Source organism: Simochromis diagramma, unplaced genomic scaffold (genome assembly GCF_900408965.1).
Source record: "Simochromis diagramma unplaced genomic scaffold, fSimDia1.1 OVJJ01000618.1, whole genome shotgun sequence".
In the NCBI taxonomy this organism is placed as follows: Eukaryota; Metazoa; Chordata; class Actinopteri; order Cichliformes; family Cichlidae; genus Simochromis; species Simochromis diagramma.
This window is the reverse complement of record NW_024387423.1, coordinates 3,593,782-3,618,054: the sequence shown is the minus strand read 5'-3', so window position 1 is coordinate 3,618,054 and position 24,273 is coordinate 3,593,782. Positions and strand designations below refer to the sequence as shown.

The 24,273-nt window shown below is 38.7% G+C and overlaps 1 protein-coding gene across 1 annotated transcript in view; it reads right to left on the bottom strand.

Moving 5' to 3' along the window:
• Positions 1-24,273, bottom strand: part of LOC120722258 (collagen alpha-1(XIV) chain-like) — a 154,349-nt gene that overhangs the window by 36,473 nt on the left and 93,603 nt on the right. Inside the window, exons 32-37 of the mRNA XM_040013171.1 lie at positions 23,477-23,619; positions 20,480-20,589; positions 10,197-10,355; positions 7,299-7,376; positions 5,714-5,800; positions 849-902 (exon numbers count right to left, since the gene is read on the bottom strand). Of these exons, the coding sequence (XP_039869105.1) occupies positions 849-902; positions 5,714-5,800; positions 7,299-7,376; positions 10,197-10,355; positions 20,480-20,589; positions 23,477-23,619 (631 nt within the window). The remainder of the gene's footprint in view (positions 1-848; positions 903-5,713; positions 5,801-7,298; positions 7,377-10,196; positions 10,356-20,479; positions 20,590-23,476; positions 23,620-24,273) is intronic.

The following is a 24,273-nucleotide window of genomic DNA, read 5'->3' as shown; positions in this document are numbered from 1 at the left end:
AAAGCGTCAGAACTTTTTTCTAAGATTAAATTTCACTCATGGGAGTTTTTGTTCAGAGAAATTTCCACCAGGATCAGGATCTGTAGCGACTGCTGCAGCTGGATGTTTAGTAAAAGTTTGGAACAGACGACCATACCAAAACCGGAGCAGATCCAAACATTACAGTCAGTCAGGACGGCGGCGAGTGGAGGTAAACTAGACAAGTGAGATATACCCTTGCAAATATCAGCTTCCTTTAAACTACGGGTATGTAACCTGAATGCTGTTGAAACTCTTTCAAATTCAGATATTTTACACTTTCATCACTGAATGTGTCATTAAACAGAAGGCGATGGTTGCTTTGTTCTTGGACCCACTGTGGACCACCACGTGCAGAATACCACACAAAAATAAACAAATGATCCGGGCATCCATTTAAATTTATTACACAGTGAGAGACAAACTCACTGGCTTTTGCAAACTGATCCACCTTCATTTCGTTCATGCAGACTTCAGTCTGACTGAACTGTGACAGGTGAAATCATGAGGCTCTACTAAAGGGGTCAGATGTCATCCAAGAAACATATTTCAAAGTTCAAGGCTCAATTTATCCCTCTGTAAAAATCACGGAAATTATGTCCATTTATGCTGGCTGCCGTACTCGCAGCCATTTCCCACCTGCTCCTTGCCACAGTACACACCAAAATTTCGTCTGGCAAAATCCAGTCTCAACATTATTTTTAACTCATGCAGCAATTCTGCTTTCCCACTGTGCAACATTTTTCATGCCTTAACCGTGTGAAATACAGTAAATGTTCAAGACTGTAGCAGGACAATAGTGTCCCAGAATTTAAGAGCATTTTACAAACCGTCACTCCTGGCTCGCCTCTGTCTCCTCTGGCTCCTCGTATGCCTGGACCACCCTGAAACAAACACCAGAGACACACGGTAATAACAGAAATAAGAAAAAAACATGGGTTGTAAGGCTGTAAATGTATCAAGACTTCCACTAAAACATGGAAACTGGGGTTTATGTTTAAAAATATGCTAAACGTAGAACGCCACGTGTCTTTCATATGAATGGATTGTGAGGCTCATGGAGAGAAGCCAGCGCTGATCATAATGCTGTAAACTGCTCCTGTGAGCTCTACACTTTATTACGCTGCATCTGTGACTAACGGCGAGAATCTAAAGCCATAAACCTCGGGCTGACCCTTCTCGAGGTTTATCCAGGGACAGGCAACACACATCTGCTAATCATTGGCCCATTTGGGATATATCCCCTTCCTGTGTTTTCTTAACTAGGTCTGCCTTGGGAAGCTGGGGGCAACTGGGTAGTTCCTGAAGTATTTAACCAGACGAGACAAGGGTGGGAGGAATATGAGAAGAGACATGCAGATGTGGTAAAAACAAGAGGTCATTTTCTTTTCGATAATTTCTATCAATTGGAAGTCAACACCAATCAGTTTGCTTTAATTGGTAGATGTAGGATATATTGTCTCTTTTAGATGTAGTCAGTGCTCTCTGCAGGGATTCCTTATGTGTGTGCTGGTCTTGGATTATGTACTTAAACGTAAAGTGACAGAATTTACAGGCTCAATTACTTAACAAAACCATAATCAAAGTTTAATAAAGGCGAATGTAACAGCAGATCAAGTTAACCAAATCAAAAGGGTTTTTTCCAGTGTGTTTTTAGTTTTCGATGTGGAGGAATACTCGTTGTTAGACAGCCAAAGGTTTGCTCCTGGGCCACAACTCTATTAACAAAAAAACCTACAGATGACAGCCAATATCCCAACATGAAGCTTTGAATTGGCACATTCATTTTGTCAGGTAGGACAGGAATGATGACAATGACCAATGACCCTTAGAATTATTTTGAAATACTTTGAATCAATGGTGAAATGGGCCTATGACGACTGTGTCTTTGTAAAATCACATCAGGGGAAAAGTAGTACTTAAAATGACTGGGCCTGTTCATCAGTTCAAAAATGTATTTCTGTTGTTTTAATGGATTCTTCTAAACAATCAGAGCACTTGCTGGAGGCACGGAAAAACCTGCAGAGAAACTGAAATGAGCTTCCAACAGTAACAGCACATGTAATTACATTTGGATTTTTCCACGAGACTTTAATGAATGTGGAAAAAACAGGAGCAATTATTGTTCAACTTAGCAATTTTATGCCGAAGGGAAATTTACATTTTTAAAATAATGCTTGGATCTCAAACAGCATGGGCACTATTCATTTTGAACAAACAGACATGGCAGGTTGAGCATGTCTTGCTTTCCTTATTTTAGATTGATTGTTGACTGACGTTCAGCGTTAAGTTGAGTCTGTGCCAAATCAGACGGCACAGATTGCAGTTCAGCTCAGCCAATCAATAGTATTTGAAATGCTGAAATGTGAAGAGGTCTGCTGCTGCGTGAGGCAGGAAAAGACGTACATCTGGCAGTGAATGCAAACATAAAAATTACTCTGAGGAAGAAAGGCTCAGCATTGTTGTGAGTGATTACGTCCGTAGTCTGCACACTGGAAAAATACAGCAGACAAAAGTGCATTTTCTGCTTATTACAAAAACTTTCTTTCTGCTATTACAGTTTCTTATTTGGCTCCTTGTTTTTGTTTTCATGACATTACTGAAATTACCCATTTAATATTTTTCTACAATTATCCCAGTGTGCAAAATATTCAACTTCTAGGTGACCACTTTTAATCGCTAGCTGATTGCAATGGTTATTTGATGGTAGGCAACCTGTTTCTAACGACTGTGGTCCAACTTGGACTTATTACAGTCACTCTCAGACAGATTAGCAAAGTCTTGCAAATAATTAGCATCTAATTTATAAACACAGACTGATACAATCAGGGGCGATTGTGGCTCAAGAGTTGGGCGTTCGTCTTGTAATCGGAAGGTTGCCGGTTCGAGCCCCGGCTTGGACAGTCTCGGTCGTTGTGTCCTTGGGCAAGACACTTCACCCGTTGCCTACTGGTGGTGGTCAGTGTCTGGCAGCCTCACCTCTGTCAGTGCGCCCCAGGGCGGCTGTGGCTACACTGTAGCTTGCCATCACCAGTGTGTGAATGGGTGGATGATTGTGTATAGTGTAAAGCGCTTTGGGGTCCTTAGGACCCAGTAAAGCGCTTTACAAATACAGACTATTTACCATTTACAGTCTACAGACTCACTTGAAATCAATCTAAGTAAGTCTGCCAGGATATGCAAGATGTCTAATTGCAAGAGAAGATTCGACTGGACTGGTTACCCACTGCCTGTATTCTGGTTTATAGCCCCAGTACAGTTGTGGTCAGAAGTTTACATCCACTCATTGTTGAGGATGAATGTCACAGTAATTTTAGTTTTTTAAGGAACTGTTCTTTTTACAGGGTGGAATGCACAGCATACATCTTTAATGAAATGCAGTGGAATCACCATCCTGCAGCAACTACGTCACTATTTGAGGAGGAATTTCGGAACTTCTATTTCAAGTGTAAGAGGCTGTGGCTGGACTCTGAATGTAAATAGTTACAGTGTTAATAATATGTTTAATGTAAATGAATGTGTATGTAGATGGAAACAGATTTACGATGTTCACCAATTTAGACTAAATGTAACTGCCTACTTGATCCCATTTAATCACAAACTGATGGCTGACAAACGCCATCTTACCACCTTCTTATTGCCATCTTTGTACCAAAGTCCCGTTTGGTGCTCGCTTGCTTTAGTAAGAAGCAACTGAGTGCCAGTGATTGCAGACCTGTTCCCCATCTTTAATGCAACCATTTCAAATGCAACTAGCTTGCAAGTTCATTTCACACAGTTGCATTAATTTTAGTTGAACTGTAATCTTCAACTACTGTTTCCCCCCAATGTGACTGTAGTATTAGACGCTGTATCAGGTATCCATCTACCTGATACACGTTTATTTTACAGCTTTATTTGATTGAGCTTAACCCCCCCCCACCTTTTTTTTGAGAGAACAAAGTGTTAGCACTGCAACAACAGAAGAGTAAATCTGTTTTCACATACACGTGAACCGACCGTTATATCGTTTTTAACAAGGGGAGTTGTGATAATTTTTCATCCTTTCTCTAAATCCCAGTGACTACAGTGTGCAGTTTTAGCACAAAAGCAGCTATGATTTCGCCATCACACCATTCATCTATTCCCATATCCTGCAGTTAAAATGTGATTTAAGAAGCCCATTCAATGTGGGCGAGAGTAACAGACACAGACAGAGCGACAGAAACAGTTACAGAGAGGCATAAAACGACAATAAAACGAGAGAAAGAGCCCCAAGCAGGAGGAGGAGGTAAAATAAATAACACAGAGAAAAACAATGAAAAGTGAGAAGCTAAGGTATTTTCTATGCTATACTAATCTCTGGAAAACAGAAGAAGCAACAGAGACTGTATATAGAAAACATGAAAGAAACACAGAGAACAATATGTAATCCTAAATATTACATGAGAAATTTCAAGTCTTTGGTAGTTTCCCCATAAAATGTGAATATTTTATACAACATAGAGCTTTCCTCTGTTATAGAACTGGAGGTTTAACAAATCCCGAGGGAGAGGGCTGTGACCTGTGGATATAACCCTACCAATGAGAAAGGGGGGAATTTTACTTGGCTGTGATAAATGGAGTCGCCCAATAATTACTTTCTCAAACTATACCAGTGTGGATCTACACCCCTCTCCTGCTCTGCTACCCAAAGGTGCCGACAAAGACAAAGAGAGAGAACTTAAGGAGCGATAGCGCAAATGAAAGTGGTGAAGAGAGAAAAAGAAGAATTTAGACAAAAACTCTCGGGCTGCAAATGAGCTCATTTAGTCGCTCTCATCTCCCGACCTCATTCTGGTACAATCTGCGATTGCGTGAGAGGAATACAACTGTTCGGCATGTACACCCCAACTCTTTCTAACATTCAGCCACCCCAGAGAAAATGCCTCTAAGAAATGGAAAAGTGTCTTCAGGCATTAATTGATGAAAAGAAAAAAGACTTGTTATTGTGTATATGTCACAAAACACAGGGTAGACTCTAAAAGCACTTTTATCTACCCTTTGATATCATGTCCTTTTGTGTTGCTGGATATATTCACCCTGTTCCATCTAGAGTTTATTCACACTGTGATATATTACATATTTAGATGTCTTTTGCTCTGGTCTTTGTGATTTTGTCATAAACTATAGTTAGACTAAGCTTCTGTATCTGAACTGTGAAGCAGGAGGTAACAAATTTGATTGCAAAAGTATGATTATGCAGAAATCAATTAACCTTTCCCTGGTAAATTTAAGGTCTCAGTCCCAAAATTAACATCTTGCTGAATAGAAGTCCTATGTGGAGTAAAATCGACAATAACTTTAAGACTGGTCTTGAGAAAAGCACTGACCGTAACTAAAATTAATTCAGTCGAAGTATGTTCACACTGAAAATGTTGGATTGACTTTGACATTACGAGCAGTGTCCACTAATGACCATCCAAACATTTTTTCTTTACTTCTGTAAAATTTTCTAGTTGATGAGAGTCTTGAGAGACTAGATGAAGCGAATGAGTAACTGATCTAAAGAAAGAGTTCAATTGAGTTTCTAACAACACAAAGAAGGATATAAAGCACAGAGAGCAGAGGAAACTTTTAAAGGATTTCCACATCGGAGTGATTTGTTCATAAAAGGCAGAGTATGAGTGTTTAAGTAACTACATTAAAGAGTAAATGTGTATAAATATCTTCTTACAGGTGGTCCAGATGGTCCTGGAGGTCCTTTACTGTCCTGAGAGCAGGTACAGGCATGAGGCATGGGAGGGCACTGCTCTTCAACTCTCTGAAAAGACAGTTCACAGAATGTGTGTGCAGTCTCTTTGGTCAATATTCAGGTCAGGCTTGAGCTGCACTAAAAACACACATAAACAGGCTTAGACTTTGCCGGAAAAAAACAGATAACACTTGTAAAACATGCTATCGTTGGCCAGTTTGTCTTAGGTGTTTGGATCCGTGTTAAATTTACAGCCCAGTAAAACTAATATTTTTCATATTCCACAAATCTCATCATACTTTGGAGTTCTTTGGACAAACCAGCTAAAATTACATCTTTTTCTAACAGAAAAACATATCTTTCCTCTTAAAAAAGTCAAAAACAATGTATTTTCAGTTTAAATGCAGCATAAACTCTTTTCTTTATTATTGCTACACAACTGCATAATTATTTACAAACTGTAAATGCAAACAATGTCCTTACAAAGTGCATTTAAATAAAGTTATTTTCAAAAATATGCTTCAATGCGACGGAGTAATCAATACTTTTTGCATGCCTACTTTTTCATTGAGTAATCTGTACTTTTGAATGTGTATGTAATGAGTATGGAGCATATTTGAAAATGCAAACACTCAAAAAAATCAGTAAAAAAAAAAATCACGAATTTAGTAGTCTTGGGATTTTCATTTCATTCTTCTTGTGTATAGAGGAGCCCGCTTACATAAGGACATTACGTTCACTAAACCATACCTGTCTTTAAAAATACAAAATAAGCTCAAAACGCTGGGTCCCAGCCCCAGCACACATTTTAATTGCCAGCTAACCACTAGCACTGAAGGCTACATGACCCATGTGAAGACCCGAATTCTGAACCCCTGCCGACAGACTCCGACTTACTCAAGGGCTCTGCTAAAAACAGGCCTTTGTTTCAAGGTAGTTACTAGGCAACATGGTGATATCATAATATCTACTTACCTGCCAAGTTTGGCTGCTCAACTCCTGATCATGTAGGGGGAGTTGGCAGCCAAAGAAACACATTGTGTGCATTACAGTAAGATTTGACTTTTTTGTGTTAGCATCGCCTTGAATTTATTTAATTTTTCAGACGTTGCGAATTTCCGCACTCATGACAGTAACTGCCATGCATTTTATTACCCAGTGATGTGTTGATAACACTCAGGCCTCAGAGAAATTGGTTAGTATGTTGAGACATTGCATTTTGAACCCTATTGTACAGGTGTGCAATTAATAAGGATCTTAGTGTTTGCTCAGTGGATTACATTTTATGCCTGGGGCGTTAATTGATTGGTGCTACCATAAAGGCAGACACACACTTTTTGTGACTTTTTGTATATGCATAATACGCAACTGGTCTCATTAAGAGAATTTCTTTCACATTAAACTAAATTATTTGAATGAGCATTTTGGCTTTGATTGGAACCATACTTATCACTTTAATTATATGGAGTTTTAATATTCTGTGAATAATGCACAGAAGAAGAGAGATCAGGTACGTACCAAATTATCTCATAGAGTAGGTTTAAGTAGAGGGAGAAATGTTACTTACCAATGCTGGCAGCTCACAACACTTATCTCTGATGGCCCAGGAAGTACTGCAGATAATGTCAAACATCTGGAGCTGGAACTGTAAACACATGTGCATGTATGAGTACATATGGATATACACATAACCTCTGCATTAATACTGCAGTTGCGATGTACATTAGGTAAATAAAATGCTGAATTAAAAGAAAAGTTGCATTAGAAACTGAATATTACCCAGGTTTTTTGTAATGCCGTGTTTCTGTGTTGATAAGAAGACAGACAGCTTGGCTGCTTATGAGCTTTAATAACAAGCTGAAATGTGCTGGAAGACAGATATATGGAGTCTAGCTGATTGCTTTAATAAACAAACTGGATGTTCTCAATGATCCGCTAGTCTTGGCCTGGCTATAAATTATGTCCCTGGCTTATGTCTGATTCATTTCGAAATTTTAGCATCAAAACTTAAGAGGGGCTCTGCTCCCGTACACTGTTTATTTTATTAGAAAAGCAGTGTTGACATTCCCAATACCTCAAACTTCGTCAACATTGTTTCCAGTGTAATGCATATACAATCAGAGACAACCTATATTTTCGGAAACCCTCTCTTAATATTAAAAATAAATAAATAAAGCAGTTTCATCTAGGAAACCGAGTTCATGCTGAATATAGTAGAAAACTGTATTTCCTTACACTGTTGCATTATTCCTATAATCATCAGATTTACTTTGTCAATTATAATGATGGGATGCACATTTGTTTTCAGATCAGCTGATAAAAGTCTCAAGGTCATTAAACAAAAACCAGTTAAACTACATTTAATTTAAAAGATACCCAACACCCTTATTTACATAATATCATCAGATGATAAATAATACCATATGCAGTTCAATTTATTGGGAAAATGTATGACAGTAAGTAAAAACTTGGCTCAGAGGTTTTTCATTCCTAAAGACAGGAGCGCTCCCCTGCTGCTGATGTGGCACAGCTTGTAATTATATATGTAGTGCTTCTATTGCAGCACCGCAGGGGGTCTTGGAATTTAAGAGCCTGTGTTCTTACAGTAAAGCTGGAACTAATGTTAAGACCAAAAGATACGGATTTGCTGTGAATCGTTTGGGGGTTTGACCCATTTTCATTTCATAATTTGAGCTCACTGACAAATGCTACATGTCTCTTTATACCCTCACCAGAGCCTTTATTAGGTCCACCTGTTCAAGTGCTCGTTAAAGCAAATATCTAATCAAATGCATGGCAGTAACTCCATGCATTTAGGGATGTAGATATGGTTAAGATGACCTGCTGAAGTTCAAGTGGTGCATTTGAATGGGAAAAAAGGGTGATTTAAGTGACTTTGAATGTGGCATGGTTGTTGGTGCCAGACAGGCTGGTCCGAGTATTTTGCAAGCTGATGATTTAGTATGTTCCAGCATAACCATCCCTAAGGTTTACACAGAATGGTCCAAAATAGAAAAAAACATCCAGTGAGTGTGTATCTGAGTAAAAAGTACCTCGTTGATGCCAGAGGTTAGAGGAGAACAGCTGGACTACTTTAAGCTGATAGGAAGGCAACAGTAACTCGAATAACCCCTCATTACAACCAGTTTAAGGAAGAGCTTAGATTGGTAAAGCTCTGAAGGTAAAGCGAGTCAAATCTGCATGTCAGATGGGGGACAGCAGCAGAAGACCGCACCACACGTCACTCTTGTCAGCTAAGAACAGGAAACTGAGGCTGCAGTTATCACTAGTTCACTAAAATGGGAATATTGGAAAAACATTAGCTGGTCAGATGAGTCTCAATTTCTAAGGGATATTTTTTGACACACTTTGGGCCCTTTAGTACAAACAGGGCATCATTTACATGACCACAGCCTACCTAGTAATACTCGGCTGGCCTCCACAGTCACTACATCATTCACATCACGGATGTGCAGCTGACATATCTGAAATCACTTTGCGAAGCTGTCATGTAAACATGGACCAGTATTTGTGAGGAATATTTCCAGCGCCTTGTTGAATCTGTACCAAAAAGAATTAAGGCAACTCTGATGACAAATCGGGGTTGAAACGGTTGCTAACAAGGTGTAACTAATGAAGCACCCAGTGAGCGTACGATTTTATTCTGTTACACTTGTACTCCTTTAAATCAACTAAACACAAAGTTAATTATGAACACGAACATGTTTACGATTGTTTCCAGTTCAATTTGTTGCCACTTAAAACATAGAATTGTTAGACTAAATTGATTCTTCTGTACAACAAGTTCCATTTTCACGTGCTTTTTGCAAATACTGTTGCCAAGCCAGTAGACATTTTTTAAATAAATAGCCATTTTATTCACTGGCAGTGGAGAACAATCTGTTAGGTAGAGAAAATATAATTAAAGAGCATTTATCAGCTAATACTTTTCTTTGGAAAAGCTCAGTAGTATACATTTACTACTGGGCGTTTGGAAATACTAAGTATTTCCAAACGCCCAGGTTATCTTACCTTCATCCCTCACTGTGTCTGCCAAAAGCTCTTTTTTTTTTGAGTGCCTGTGCTATTTAATGGGTAGAGAACAGCTAACACAGAATATATAAAGCACTTTGTGCATTTCCACTTGCAATAAATAAAATGAACTCCTACTGAGTGACTTAATGAAATGGTTGTGAATATTTATGGCTGCCACTTAACAGGCCATAATTATGCACACACACATGCACACGCACACACACACTCACTCAGGTGCCTGGTCATTTCTGGTAATTTGAAACAGATTGTAAAATAACTCTAGCAAGAAGGAACTTTACCTTTGCCTGTTCATTTTTCAAGTCATCCTATCGGCTGCTGTCTTGAAACAAAGCCTACATCTGCATTTGTTAATACACGTTGTAGTCAATGCTTCCTTTTTACATTGATCCAAACAAGTATTCATACTAACCGGAGCAGAGCTGTCTTGTCTACCTCTGGATCGAACCGTCCTTCCGAGGACCTCCATTCCATCGGTGGTGATGTTACCAGCTGCATTAATGTATTTCTCCCCAACCACTGAGCAATCCAGTACCACCTTCACAGACGTCTTGCTGATGGTTACATGGAGCTGAATGGGCAAAAAGATAATTGGTTGCATTCATTAGAAATGCTTTGGCGGCGTGTCTGAAATCACTCACACCACACTATATGGAGCACTACACAGAGTTTACCATTTTGCAGGGCTGCCCAAACACACAAATAGCTACACAGACGTCAAATGGAGCTGCTGATTTTAAGTGCAGCACTGTCACAGGTAATGATCAGCCAGAGTAGAAAACATCTGACTCCCTTGAGTGTGAATGTTCCAGAAGAGTGCGTCAACAATCTGCAATCTTTTTACTTACTAATCAGTCACAATGAGTTCTTTTGTGTATGTATCTTCTAATAAAACCAGTCTAAAAGCATCCATGCACTTAAATTACCCTGTCTGAGCTGAGTGTCGGATGCCTGTGAGCTAAAACTGCCTCCTTAGAGGAAACCACTGCCAGAGCCATGAACCGTGAAATTCAACTGGTCACACAGTTAATGAGCAAAGAGGGCAGCATCATGCTGAAGGACAGGAATAAACTAGACTATTAGTGTCCGCATTATTCACAATTACGTGAACTACTTTGCTCTTTCACATTACTTAAGCCAGTTTTAAGCCACGGGACTACAAATGCATGTGTCCACGTCTAAATGCATGCACAAAGCCACACAAACAAGCTACAGCTAATGTGGAGGTTTAACAAAGTTCATATTCAAGTGTCAGAGACCATTCATCAGCTGACGCGTACGCGCCCGCTTTACTGTAGAACGACTTTCTGTTCTCAGCCTCTGTTCTGCACACTTCACTGGGCATGAAGGGTGTGTGAGTGCTACACTTTTATGATATAAAAGATGATGAAATCCTCTAAGGTGCAGACATTTTGCCGACATTCTGTGGCATTTAGTGGTTTCAGTTCAGGTTAACATTGGTGTTTAGGGAATGAATGAAGGCCAGTGTGTGTTTGTGTGTGCAGAAAAGATGTCAGTCACTCACCTTCTGGGTGGCTGGATTTCCTAAAGCAATGACTGATTTTCAGGCTAAAGACTGATACACTCTTCCCTTCTTAACAGTGGATTCCGTGAAATCGGAATAATGGGGTTGACAGTTGCAGGAAGCAGATATTCGCTGTTTACTTGTCATTCACTGTATTTTGCACTCATGATAAACAGACAAATGTGTTTTTAACTATTTAAGAGTTTCTTTTTATAGTTTGCTTGCAGCCTGAGCACTTTTGACCAAGCACATTTAAAAAGCATTTGGTTAGGGAACACATTTGTGGAATAACAATCTTGAAACAATCGGCTATCTTGTAGTGCTGATTTAGCATTTTTAATATCTTTTTTGATTATATATGTTTTTGTACCCATGAATGGTGGATGCAACAAAAAGTCTTGCCCCTGCTATCCTCTGTCTATCCCCTGAAGCTTAAATCAGCAGACTAGCTGAAAGGTTTTTAGATTGATATTAAATTTCTTTTATTGCTTTCCTCATTGTTTGATGACTCATTAAAAAACAATCTCTGAACTAAAATAAAGCCCCTCTCCATGTGTAATGCACTCATCACCAATTACTTAGCTGCTCTTGTCCTATGACAGCTGGGATAGGCTCGAGCCCCCACAACGCTGAAATGGATAAGCAATTAAGCAAATGGATGAATCAGTGTCTAAAGCCACTGAATTCACTAACATTTCATAGTCCCAGGTTGCCAAATTGCTGCCAGTATCTTCCAGTATCTATACCCTAAGACATGGACCGGACTTGTGAAACTCTATTTTCTGTCAGTGTAAAGATGTTTAACTACACATTTGACATATCTTAATGTAAGAAAAAGAAGTGCAATTTAAATAATACATCTCTGCTGTGGTAAATGAAAGAAATCTGTCAGTGCAGCTCTTTGGACTTAAATTTAAAGAAATAAAAGTGTAAAATTACAGAAAGTAGCTCAATGGTCAGACTGTCCTGTAATTATAATTGACAGAAAATATCATTTTATTAGAACATGCAGGAACTTTTCTGTCATGTCTTAGTTGATTACTTTGGTGCAATATGAAGGGCCAATGCTGGAGGTCTTTATTTATTTTAAAGCCATAAAATGAAATCTTTATAATGCTTTCTAAAATGTTTTATATTGCTATAAAACGTAAAAATACAGTTAATATTTTCCAAAGCCATCCTATGGGACCGATTGGTGAATTTGCAAGGCCAATTCAGGACCCCAAACCTTATGCTTGACACCATTGTCCTACGACGTGCATATGAAAGTATCATGACTGGCTAGAAGTTAAACATGCACAGTTATTTGTGAACAATCAGCACATGCAGCTCATATTTATTTTCATCCGTAGCTCATATTCTCATAGCTTATATCTTACTTTTGCACTGAAGCTCACCAGTTGTTTTAATAGTTTTGTTCTCACCCTGTTGATTATGTGATGATTTTCCACAGAGATTCATCTCGAAGGGCTGCACTTGATCTCACATCATAGTTAGGTAAAATCAACTACATCCTCTAATATACCAGCAAAGACCACCCATTGTCACTGGCCTTGTGGCATCCCATAGAGAAGGACCCAGTAAAGACCACACACAGAATTAACTACCTTCAACATTACGAGAGTCCTTTGTGTTTGTATTTGTCCATTCGAGACACACGCATACACCTAACAAGAGATAGATTCTCAAAGACTTGGAATTATAACTTATCAGTGCGGAATAAGAAAATAAAGTAAAACAAAAGCCATGGCAACAATAACTGAGTATGGAATTTAAGACATATAACTAGCACAATGTTTTTTGCATCGAGCTGTACCTTGCAGGTCAGATGGCTGGCTGGAGCCGTTCACAGCCAATACTGCTGCCATAACAAGATAAATTACTCTGTTGGTGTCTCTCTCTCGTTCTCCTTCACACACACACAGACACACACACGCTGCTATTTTCTGCTGTCTTAAACATCAGCTGCATGTGTAATATAAAGTACCTCATTTGTTTGTATCTCCTGTCAACAGATAGTTTATTTCACTTTAACTTGTTTTGCTTTATTTTTCAGGTTAAATAAATAAATACATTTGTGACTGTGTGACTGACAGCGCTACGTTATGACTTGGTTGATAAGGAGTCTCACAAATTGAACTCAAAAGTACTTTGATATCAGAAAAACAGAAACATAACACAGAGCTATCACTATTATAATGGCTCTATATGAATGTCAAAATGAAGTAAAATATGTAGACATTATTATCTTTGGGATTCAACTATGCAGCTGCACCAGGCACGTGCGGGGGGGGGGGGGCTTGGGCACCTGCCCCTTTTATGTGTGTGTGCCTGTGGAGTCCTGCCTGTACCCCTCAACAGTAACATTTAACTACAAATCACAATTTTGCTAAATAAAAGGATCTGGCTTACACATGACTACCATTAACCAATGCTCGCCCTTGACGGCAGAGCGTGCTGGTTACGAGCTGGGAACGAGCTCGCAAAGAGCGCCCAGATTTTTTGCCACCTGGGCGGTGCGGAGCTGTGGGGAAACACAAATTCATTGGGAAACCAGTAAATAGGATGTACAGCTCACACTATAGTCTATAGCACACAGGAGTATTAGGTTTTTATGTACACGTTGTTAAGTTGTCTTGTGGCAACTGACGAATTGAAACAAATGAGCGTGCTGTGTGTGCAACAGCGCGATAAAACATTACCTGTCCTTTTATTAACTGCACAAGTAGTGGTGTCATTAGCTGCTAGCTAACTGGGTAAGGGTGTCATGGATCTGTAGCTCTGTCCACCTTTTCAGGGAACATATTTAGTTTTAAAGTAAGTTACAGGGCTTATATTTCATTAAAAACTATCTAATATGCATATCCACATAATTATAGATGATTATAATTATGATATTTAAAAAACACACTGTTTTAAAAAAGTTACATTAAGAAACAGATATATTAGATTAATATTTCAAATATGACAAAATACTGATTTTACAGCAGCAGAATTATTGTATCTCTACAGTTTAAACATTTAATAAGCTTTCTGCCTGCACAGAGTGGATAGTGAAACAAAATCCTCACAAATACATTATTTTATATTTATTCCTTTATTTTTTATTATTATTATTTTATTCTTATAGTATTAGGAATAAATAATAAGGGAAGGATTCTGGATCAGCAACATGATGAAAACTTGTGGCCATAGTATACACAGTATTCTGGAGAAAGTCTAAAATGTCACTGTATGTGCATGTGTGTGTGTTTTATGTGTATAGATTTTTTTAGATTATTCCTCATGATATAACATTGTCCAGACATGCCCTGTAAAGGACAGGAGCAGGAAACAGTGACAGAATGAGCTGTGTGAGGCTGATAAAGGCAGTGGATCCTTCAGCAGCTGGATTACAAAGAGCACAGGTAACATTAACACATGTACCAGTTGTTGCATTGAAGAGATACTCAAGTATAAAAACAATAATAAACACAATTGTTTTGGTTCTATAACATTTTTCTATCGTTACTTTATTATGGATTAGGTGTTGTTAAGTGTGGAAAATTAAATAATAGATTAATGCAACAGGAAATTGTGCCTTGTTCTCTGATGGACAGGGAGTGGAGAGATAGATGAGATGAGGAGATGGAAGGAGGAAGAGAGCCGAGAAGAGAGCAAAGTTTATTTCCCACAGTTTTTTTTTTAAATTTGTTGCTTTATGGTTCCATGTGTTATTGTCTCATAACACTTGTTTAATCAGAGACCATCTCTCCTATGGACTTTAAATGTCTACAGTCTCAGATCAACACAGCCCTGCCCTCCAGCACTATCAGCAGCAGGAGCAGCAGTAACCCCTCAACAGCAACACTGTACCCATCAAGAAAAACATGTTTGCGTTGCATTGTCAACACCTAATGACAGTGATATAGTATGATACGATTCCATATTCGATTCTTGATGAATGTGGGTTGTTGTTATGCAGCCTGGTTCTACGTGCCCCTTTTTAACTTCAAACATCTCTGCATGGCCCTGAGCTTTCACCTGGACTCATTTCATGCATTATTGATTTATTACAGACTGGACATAGAGGGTGTTGGCTAACTTATGTCTTAGCGCCTTTATTGTTTAACCTCTGCACTGATGACTACAGCTCTACACAGCCTGGCTATGATCCGGATAAATTTGCGATTGGTCATTTTAGATAGCATTGACGTTTTTGTGTTGTTGATTTTTTGATGTTTTGTCTATGTCTCATCTGGTGCTCTCTGTGCCTGATAAATAAAGTGTTTTGTTTATTAAATTTGAATTATCACTTTAACATGAATAAAGTTGGATTCTTAAGTTCAATTTGTATCTGGTTTTGTGGTTTTAACACAGAGATCTTCACACCCTAGAAGCAGATTCATTTTTGAAGAAGGGGGAGGGGAGGATGCCTGATTACACATGAAGAAACTGTTGCTCTTGCATGTGTTTTTTATGTAGTTGCAAGAGAAAAAAAAGTTGTCTAGCTTATACTGTATGCTGTAAGCTGACCATACACTGATTATCAAGCTAGACACAAGTAGAATTGACTAGAAGCCCAGTCCTATAGTACAGTATTAAATGCTCAACTTGTTTTGTCGATGTAAACAATTATTTGGCCTGTAACTGGGTCTGGTTTGACAATTAGAGTTGCTGAAAAACAAACAAACAAGTCTTATTATTCCTGTCTTTATGAAAAAGATCAGTGCACATAATGAGAAGCTAGAGCAGATTTGAGCATTTTTACTCTAGCTCTGGTAAAATAAACATTTAAAATTTTTTTTTTTAAAATGATGCCTTTATTTGAACAGTCACTGCAGAGAGCAACAGGAAACTTAAGAGAACAGTATGACAAGCATCAAAAGATTTACCAGCAGGAAGTGAAACCATGGATGTACATTATGAACCTTGTGTATTTTCTATAGTCTTCTATAGCAAGACTAACATCACTAGTATTGGATTGGGTTTATCTGTCAGATAAATATAGAAAAATCTAGGAAAGCAGAAACAAACTAAATCTAAACAAACAAAACTGCCCCCTAAACCTCTCCCACAAGACAAGAATGGTCCCTGGATGTTGGACGTTACTTGTAAAGGGTTACTGCCCATCTCTGGTCATTACCCATATGTTGAGTCCATGCATGTATATGGGCTCCACAGATAATTTTCTCTTCCTGTTTTATGTTGATAATATTTTTGCCTCTGGTGTTTGTTTGTTTTTATTTGATTTTGCCCTCCTTGTCCCTTCGTCCTTGATTAGTTTCAGCTGTGTTCCCCACCTGTATGTATCCATTTCCTGAGTCTCCCCCTGTCCTGTGTTTTATTTTCCACATTGTTGTTCGTTTCCTTGCTCTGCTTTCCCTGACTTTTCTGAGTATGTTTGTAGTCTTTGGAATGGTACCCTGTCACCATTCAGATTTTAGGCTTTCTTTTTGGTTTTCTGGAACCGGAAGCGTTAAAGCTTGTTTAAAGTTTATTCCTGTCTCAAGAATCCTGCACTTCTGCCCATAAATGTGTCCTCCACACAACAGTTCATTAAACACTGATGCACTTATGGTTCAAACTCTCTCCAAGGTGAAAATCCTTTGCTTTTTACACTGGACAATAAAAACGTCTTACTTCCTACAGGGACTCTTTTTACTTTCTAGACCAAATAGTTTATGTTCTAAAGTGTTTGGTCAAAGGCGGGGACCTACCAACATTCATCAATATGGATTTAGAATAATAATAATAACAATCAATAAACAAATTAAAAGTGCTTCTTTAAACTTAGTGAGATACGGTGGATAGCTGTAGAAAGTAACAAACGTACAGGTGGAAATTTCCTTAGTGTCGATTTTTTACAGCGCACACAACGACAGCTTTATGTGCTGCTTGTAACTTTTTAATGCGGGGCATTCAATCATTTGGGTCACAGAAATAGTGACCGCACAGTTTTGGAGCAAAATGAGTTGTGTATCGCGGATAACTTTCACCTCTTCTCTCTGTGTGTCTAAGAGTTAAAACTCCTCATCATATCCATTTCTTCTCTTCCTTTACCTGTTTTTGTTCCCTCTGTGTACAGAGAGAGAACACACACACAAACATGCTGAGTGTATGTTTGTGTGTGTGCTTCCACCAGTGCCAGATCCCGCTGAGTATTCCTGCTTTCACATGAGGCGTCTTCATATGGTAATCCCTTTATAAAGGACCCACAAACATGCACACACAGACACACACTCTTCTTATTCACTTGTCATCCTGTCTAAATGGAGAGGGAGACTTCCTCTGGTCAGGCAGTCCTCTGCATCTGTTCCCTCTCTGAAAATTGTCATGTTCTCCGGGAGAAAGGCGAGAAACAACGGAGAAGACAAAAGGCAGAGAGAATGATGGACAGCTACTCCATGACATTTGAGAACTGAGACAGAGACAGTTAGTGGGCTGCTGTTGGCTTGTTTTCAGCAGAAATCCACAGAAATTCCAGGCAAAATAATGTTTATAGAAACTTTTCTTGGAGTTCTATTCATTTGTCAAACAAACATCTACTAGTCTTTATAAAAAATAAAGAAAATAAAGCAAAATCTAAATCCGACTGGTTGAATTAAAAGAGCTCCTGAAATGATCGGCACTCAAAGGAGAACGTGCATGTAAAGACAAAAGGACTGATTATCATTATTTCGTTTATCTCGGCTAATGTTGTTTTGCAATGTGAATTAGTCATTTCCTGGGCCTGCTGAGGCTAAATCAATGTCATTATTTATTCAGCGGGGGCATTTGCATCAGTATTTATTTCTGTGTTTATTTTTTTCTCAAAATGCTCTTTCCTCTCAAGTGAGCACAAAATTGTCTTCTGTTGGAGGAAAGCCATCAGAATCTGCTATTTTCACTCAGTCAGAGTAATTAGATACAACATAATTTACATAAAAATGCTCAGACGTAATCCCAGTCATCGAGGGAAATATGAAATGCCTTTGGAAGAAAATCATTTGGGTGGGATAAATAATATGGTTTCTCCAGGGAATAGGTATGACTGCATAAACAACTAAAGACCTTGTTCTAATGGTGTACTCATAAAATCTACTTTTTTAAAGGGATTACACTCTAAAAAAAGTCACTTGTGTTGCACTGATTAAAGAAAGAGACTGTTTAAAATAAGATTATTCTTGTTTTTTTAAAATCACATCAAAAATAATGACAAAAGTCCACAATAACCTTATCACAGGAGACCATAGAAATTACTTAAAGGTTGTTAAAATCTGCAGTTTTACTCCCACTTTGCACTCTCCACTGGTTTAAAAAAAAAAAACAATTGGTGCAAGAAAAGCAGTGGAGTGGGAGGGAGATAGGGAATAGGAAAGGGGGCTATCATCACATTTTTAAACACTCTCCGCAGCAGTGCTGACAGATCGAGAGAAAAATTTCAGCCCAGGAGCCTCTGGAAAACCACCCAACAGGAGCCACAGCTTCAAAAACACCAAAAATACAATACAGCTTTCTTATGTTTTTGGCTCTCTACGGCAGCTTACCGCCACATTTCCTTCTCTCTCTGTCCCAATCTGCTCTCCAGAGTTTCAAGGCAGCAAACCTCAACATTTATGTGAAACACTACCACCTAAAAGTTCTGAACAGAGTTTATCACTGTATGGGTACAGCAAATATGTTAAGCCAAATATTGCGTTAGCATGGCATTAGCAGCTGCAATCCCAGCAGATCAGTTAATCTTATAGTCCGACCACATCGTTTGATGACTCATTTTCTGTTATACTGAAGCTGCTTTAGCATGCACACAGATGATATACCTGTGAAAGCCACTTTGCAACCCACGCTCACCCTGAAGCAGATACTTACTGCTAAGTTTGTTATAAATGGGATCATAATTTAGAAAATGGGTAATGTTAAAATAAGACCTAAAGTCATTTATTTGGAAAAATAAACTCAACAGGAAATGGTTTACTGAGGTCATAAATCAAGCAGGAAGTAGTCCTACTTTGAGAGAATGTGATTAAGTATAGTAATTAGGACATTTTTGTAGATAACCTTCAATGGTCACGAGCTGCTCTATTGTATGATTTACACTTTAGTCTTTTTTAATGTAATCATCAGGCAACGTAATATCATCATGCTATAATCACATATCATAATACAGTGCTCCCTTGGTTCACCTTTCATGGCCTCGCTGTTTCGCGGATTTTTTAATGCAATTTTGCTCGATTTATTTTTTACAGCGCACTGTGTTCTTCGTGCTGATTGGCTGTAAACCATTGTCAATCAATCTCGTGCCGCATCTCCTGTACAGTCAGAATGCATTCAGCTTGTCAAATTTACATAAATCTTCGATCACTAGCAGTGTGACTCTGAAGTGCTGCAAGTTTTCTCCCCAACAAACACAACAATGTCGACGAAACTTTTGCACCGTCACAGGCAACCGTGGGTGCCTTTTCATTCTGTAATACTGGACTTATTTTTCTACAAAGGTTAGAACTTTGAGAGTGTTTAAACAAGATAGAAAAGTGTGAGAATGTTCATGCCTGTCTGAGAAAAGTGTATAAAGTGTGTAGTGAGGGGTTTTACAGCCTTAAAACATCTATAATAATTGTAAAAAATAAAGTTGGCTATTTCGCAGATTTCAGCGGGTTATTTTTAGAATGTAACTACCGCGATAAACGTGGGACCACTGTATTGAATTTTTGAGGTGATAAATTAGTTATGTAATTGTGGTGAAATTAGAATGATACAGTGCTAAGTGTTGGTTATTATATCTCATCGTTAGGCTATAATATGTTATCTAGATTAGAACCTTCAAGGCCCTAATGCTGGGCATACACTGTCTGATTTTTGGCCCATTTTGAGCCGATTCTTCAGTCGTGCGACTGTTTTGGTGATCGGCCCGAGTTTCGCCTTCATCGTGTGTCGTGCATCGTGTAGTATACATGGGGTAACGAGAAGCGATTAACACCTCACGACCAGCTCCCGATCATCAATCGTTTGGTCGTAAGAAAATCAAACCTGCTTGAAATCTTGTTGGCCGTCGTGATGGTGTCACCGCAGGCTCTCACACCACGCACGCGCAAACACTTGACATCAGCATGTTAGCCACAATGCAAAAATACTTTGTCTGTTTTGACGCCTACATTTTGAATCCAGCTACGTAAAGTTATTTTCAGCGTAGAGTTGCAAAAAACACTAACCTTGTGGAAGCTGCCATGGAAAATTTTTTTGATTGCTGCCTCTTCAAAGGTAGCAGTCTGGAAGTCTCCTTTGTAGTCATGGTTAAAGAACGTCAGTGTCTTTCCAGAGTCTGTGGGAGGAAAGTGGTGGTAGTGAGGTTGGGAGGATAGATAATTTTCCCATTCAGTGCAAATGTGAATTGAGCACATGACTAAGTATTGCAAACATGCATTCCCTAAAAAAAGAAATTCAATGAGAAACAAACAAAATCAAACTGCATATTTCAAGTGTCTGGACTAACAGAAACAGCTTTTTGAATAACACATACACTGTTGTATTCACACTAAAGACTCAAGATGTAAGCAAATATATGTCACTCACTCAAAAGTAACTCAAGCCCAAACTAAAATGCAATTTTGTTGCCTTCTTGCTGTATCGGGCTCAATTGGGAAAGCAGAGAAAACTAAATGATTTTTTAACATCCTCCAGCTACTCCTTGGATCTCACATGGGATCTCATACACTGATATGGAAATGGCAGCAGATCAAGTCTTCTCCAAGTCAGTGATGTCCAAAACACTTCTAAAAGTTCACCCTAGGGGTGAGCTTACCGAGTGTGCACTGTTTTCTGTGATACGGGCTTATCACAGTGTGACACAAACACTTACTATACAGCCACTGCACCATGGTAAGTCTTCAGCCACCATTATCATCATCATCCCATCTGTTTTAACTAAAACTGACTTTATATCGTACTCAAGCTGTGGCTGATCCACAGCTGTAAATTTAAGGCCATGACCCCTTTTCATACATATAATCAGCACCATTCAGAAAGAGTTAAATAATACAGGTATTTACCAAAAAAAGCAGGAACAGTCACTGTAAAAAGAAAGTATACAGTCTGTCAGGTTTTATGTATCAGGACAAAATGACAAATCTGGTCCTTATCAGCTCTTTAAATCAGATGACTGCAACCTCAGATAAACAGAAATATGACATTCTTGTATATGTCATTATTTATTTAGCAAAAACTAAGGCAAAAAGCAGGAAGAGTGTGTGACAGACTAAGTACATCCAATGATTCAATAGCTCGTAGAGCCACTTTTAGCAGCAATAACTTGAATTAATCATTTTCTGTATGACTTTATCATCCCTCACATCATTGTAGAAGAATTTGTCACACACTTCTTTATAACATTGGTTCAGTTCACTGGTTGAGTAATTATTTATGCACAGCTCCCTTCAGGTTCAGGTTCTGCCGCAGCATTTGGAGATTTGCTGCTGTGCTTGAGATCAATGTCCTGTTGCATAACCCAGTTTTGGCCAACCTTTAGCTGGTAGGTGGTGTTTCACAAATGTGGCATTGTGTATTAGGACCAAATATCTCCATTTTGGTCTTATCTGTCCGAAGGACATTGCTCCGGAAGCTTTGTGGTTTGTTCAGATGCAACTTTGCAAACCTAAGCCCTGTTGGCATGTTCCTTTTAGAGAGAACAGGCTTTTGCCTGGCAGCCATTCAACATCTACCATGCTGACTGAGGCTTATAGAGTCTAAGATGAAGCTCTTGGGTATTTTTACAGTTTGGGAGCAATGCTAAACCTGAGATTATGGTGAATTTGCAGGGCAACTGTCAGAAGGTCTTCCACACAATGATGGAAATCAACTCATAACCTTTCCCACATTGATCGGGAGCAATAATTGCTTCTCTGCGATCATTGCTGGCGTCTTTCCTCTTTGGCATTGTGTAAACACACACCTGAATGCTCCAAACCAAAACCTCTGCTTTTATAGAGGTGCTCACACTGGTTAATCAGGTGTACTTAGTTTTGCACACCTATAATCTTTGACCTAATTTTTGTTAAATAAATAGTTTTGTAGTTCACCTAAAGTTGTATTTACACAATTTTAAGACCTGCTAAGGAAAAGATCATTTTTTTATGTCCTGACACATTAAACCTTAGATTTGAAAAAGGCCATGCTTTATTTTAACCATGCCTGTATCTTTGATTTTTATTAATCCTCGAGGTTAAATAGAAAATACTTTTTATTGTTTTTGTTGTTTCCACAAAGCAAAACAAGCTAAAATATGACATTTTGAAAGTGGAAAACTGCATTTTGTTCCTGAAATCATTGAGACCATTGTGTATGTTTCAGGGCATATATAGGCTTGTATACAGTGTGCAGCATCATTGGTGATGTGAAAGCTAACCTTGACAGAGGTGCACCAGTAGCCTTTGACTCATTTCAAATCAAATGTGGACTGGTCGGACCACAGAACAGCCTTCCATCTCTAAAAAGTCTTTAATAAGTTTGGATCATGGTGGTCTTTCTTGTTTAGATGATTGTTTCTTTACATGACAGATTTTTCTCCAGTTCTCCAGATTTCAGACGTATTAATATATTGTAATAACTACTGCAGTAGATAATACTCCAATCTCTGAATTCTAATGTTTACTTTTACAAGGCATTATTCTTCATTTTGTGAAGCAATATGCCACATTATTCAAAACAGTAATGAATCCCCATCTTCACTTGTAAAGCATCATTTTCTTTTTCTGTCAGTGACTTCTGAAATGCACCATTTTCCCCGCGTACACATCCTTTCCAGTCTTTTGATGCCTCTGACTCCAATATTTTGAAACACATTAATAGCATCCATTTGAAAATAAGCACATATAGCATGCATACAATTAACCATGGGTTTAAATGATCATTGCATTCCTCTTCTTTCTTTTCTCTTTTTCTTCTCACAACGCGTCCCAACTTCTTAAAGCTGCATAAACCATAGTGGATTAAAACTGTAGTTAATGTAGCATCCCAGCTGGAATCATTAATATCTTTGCAGCCCGACTTCTAAGTTTGGCTTCATTATGCACTTTCTCAGTTTACTTGGAGGTGCTGGGAAAGCTGTAGCAAACATCTGCTATTTAAGTCTATACTTGTCAAACTGTGATGTGCGAAAATCCAGCTGAGACAAAAAAGGTAAAGAAGAAAGAAAATAGGTGATTCAAACTCACTGTCAAGAATCAGTCCAACTAACGGGTCGTTGTCCTTGTTGAGGATTTCCCACAACGCAAAAGGTTCCTGTGGGGTCTCGGGAAGTAGGCGGAGCATCATAGAAATAGTATAGTCAGATGGTAAACCCTCAGGGTGAAGATACCTGTCACACACATGAAAGGACAGGCAAACACACACATAGCAAGCTTAGCGGTGCCTGAAAGGCTTGTATGCACTAGGTGTCTTTAAAAAGTGTGCTGTCTGTTTTTAGCTGTTGTGATTGCTTTTAGAGTGTTTTCAGATGCCTGAGACTCACTATGAGCACCAGCCTCTTTTTAATCACAGAGCCTAGTCTTTTTATAGGTAGCTGCCTCCGAGCACTTCAGGCTTAAATCTCCTAAGCTTCAGTTTTTCAGAGTGGTTGTCACTTTTCAGAAAAGGAGCAATCAAAGAACAGGAAGCTGAAATGGAAGTCTGTTGACAGCATCAAGTGGAAATAAGCTCCGAAAACATCAGAAAAGACCTTGGGGATCGAAACTGGAGCCACTGAATGCTCTGAGTGCTACTGAGTGTAAGCAAACATGTATGTTGTATTTAAACGTGTACCTGAAGTCTAGTGCTCCTGTAGATACGTACCAAATCTTTTAACCTATATGAACAATCTCTTCGAATGCTTTCAAGTTCTTCCCAGCACCTTGCATGTGGGCCAGTGGCGCAATGTCTGACTATGGATCAGAAGATTCTAGGTTTGACTCCTGGCTGGCTCGTTGCAGTTTTAGCTTTAAAACCACATGTTCTCTTTCACTGTAAGTTCTGT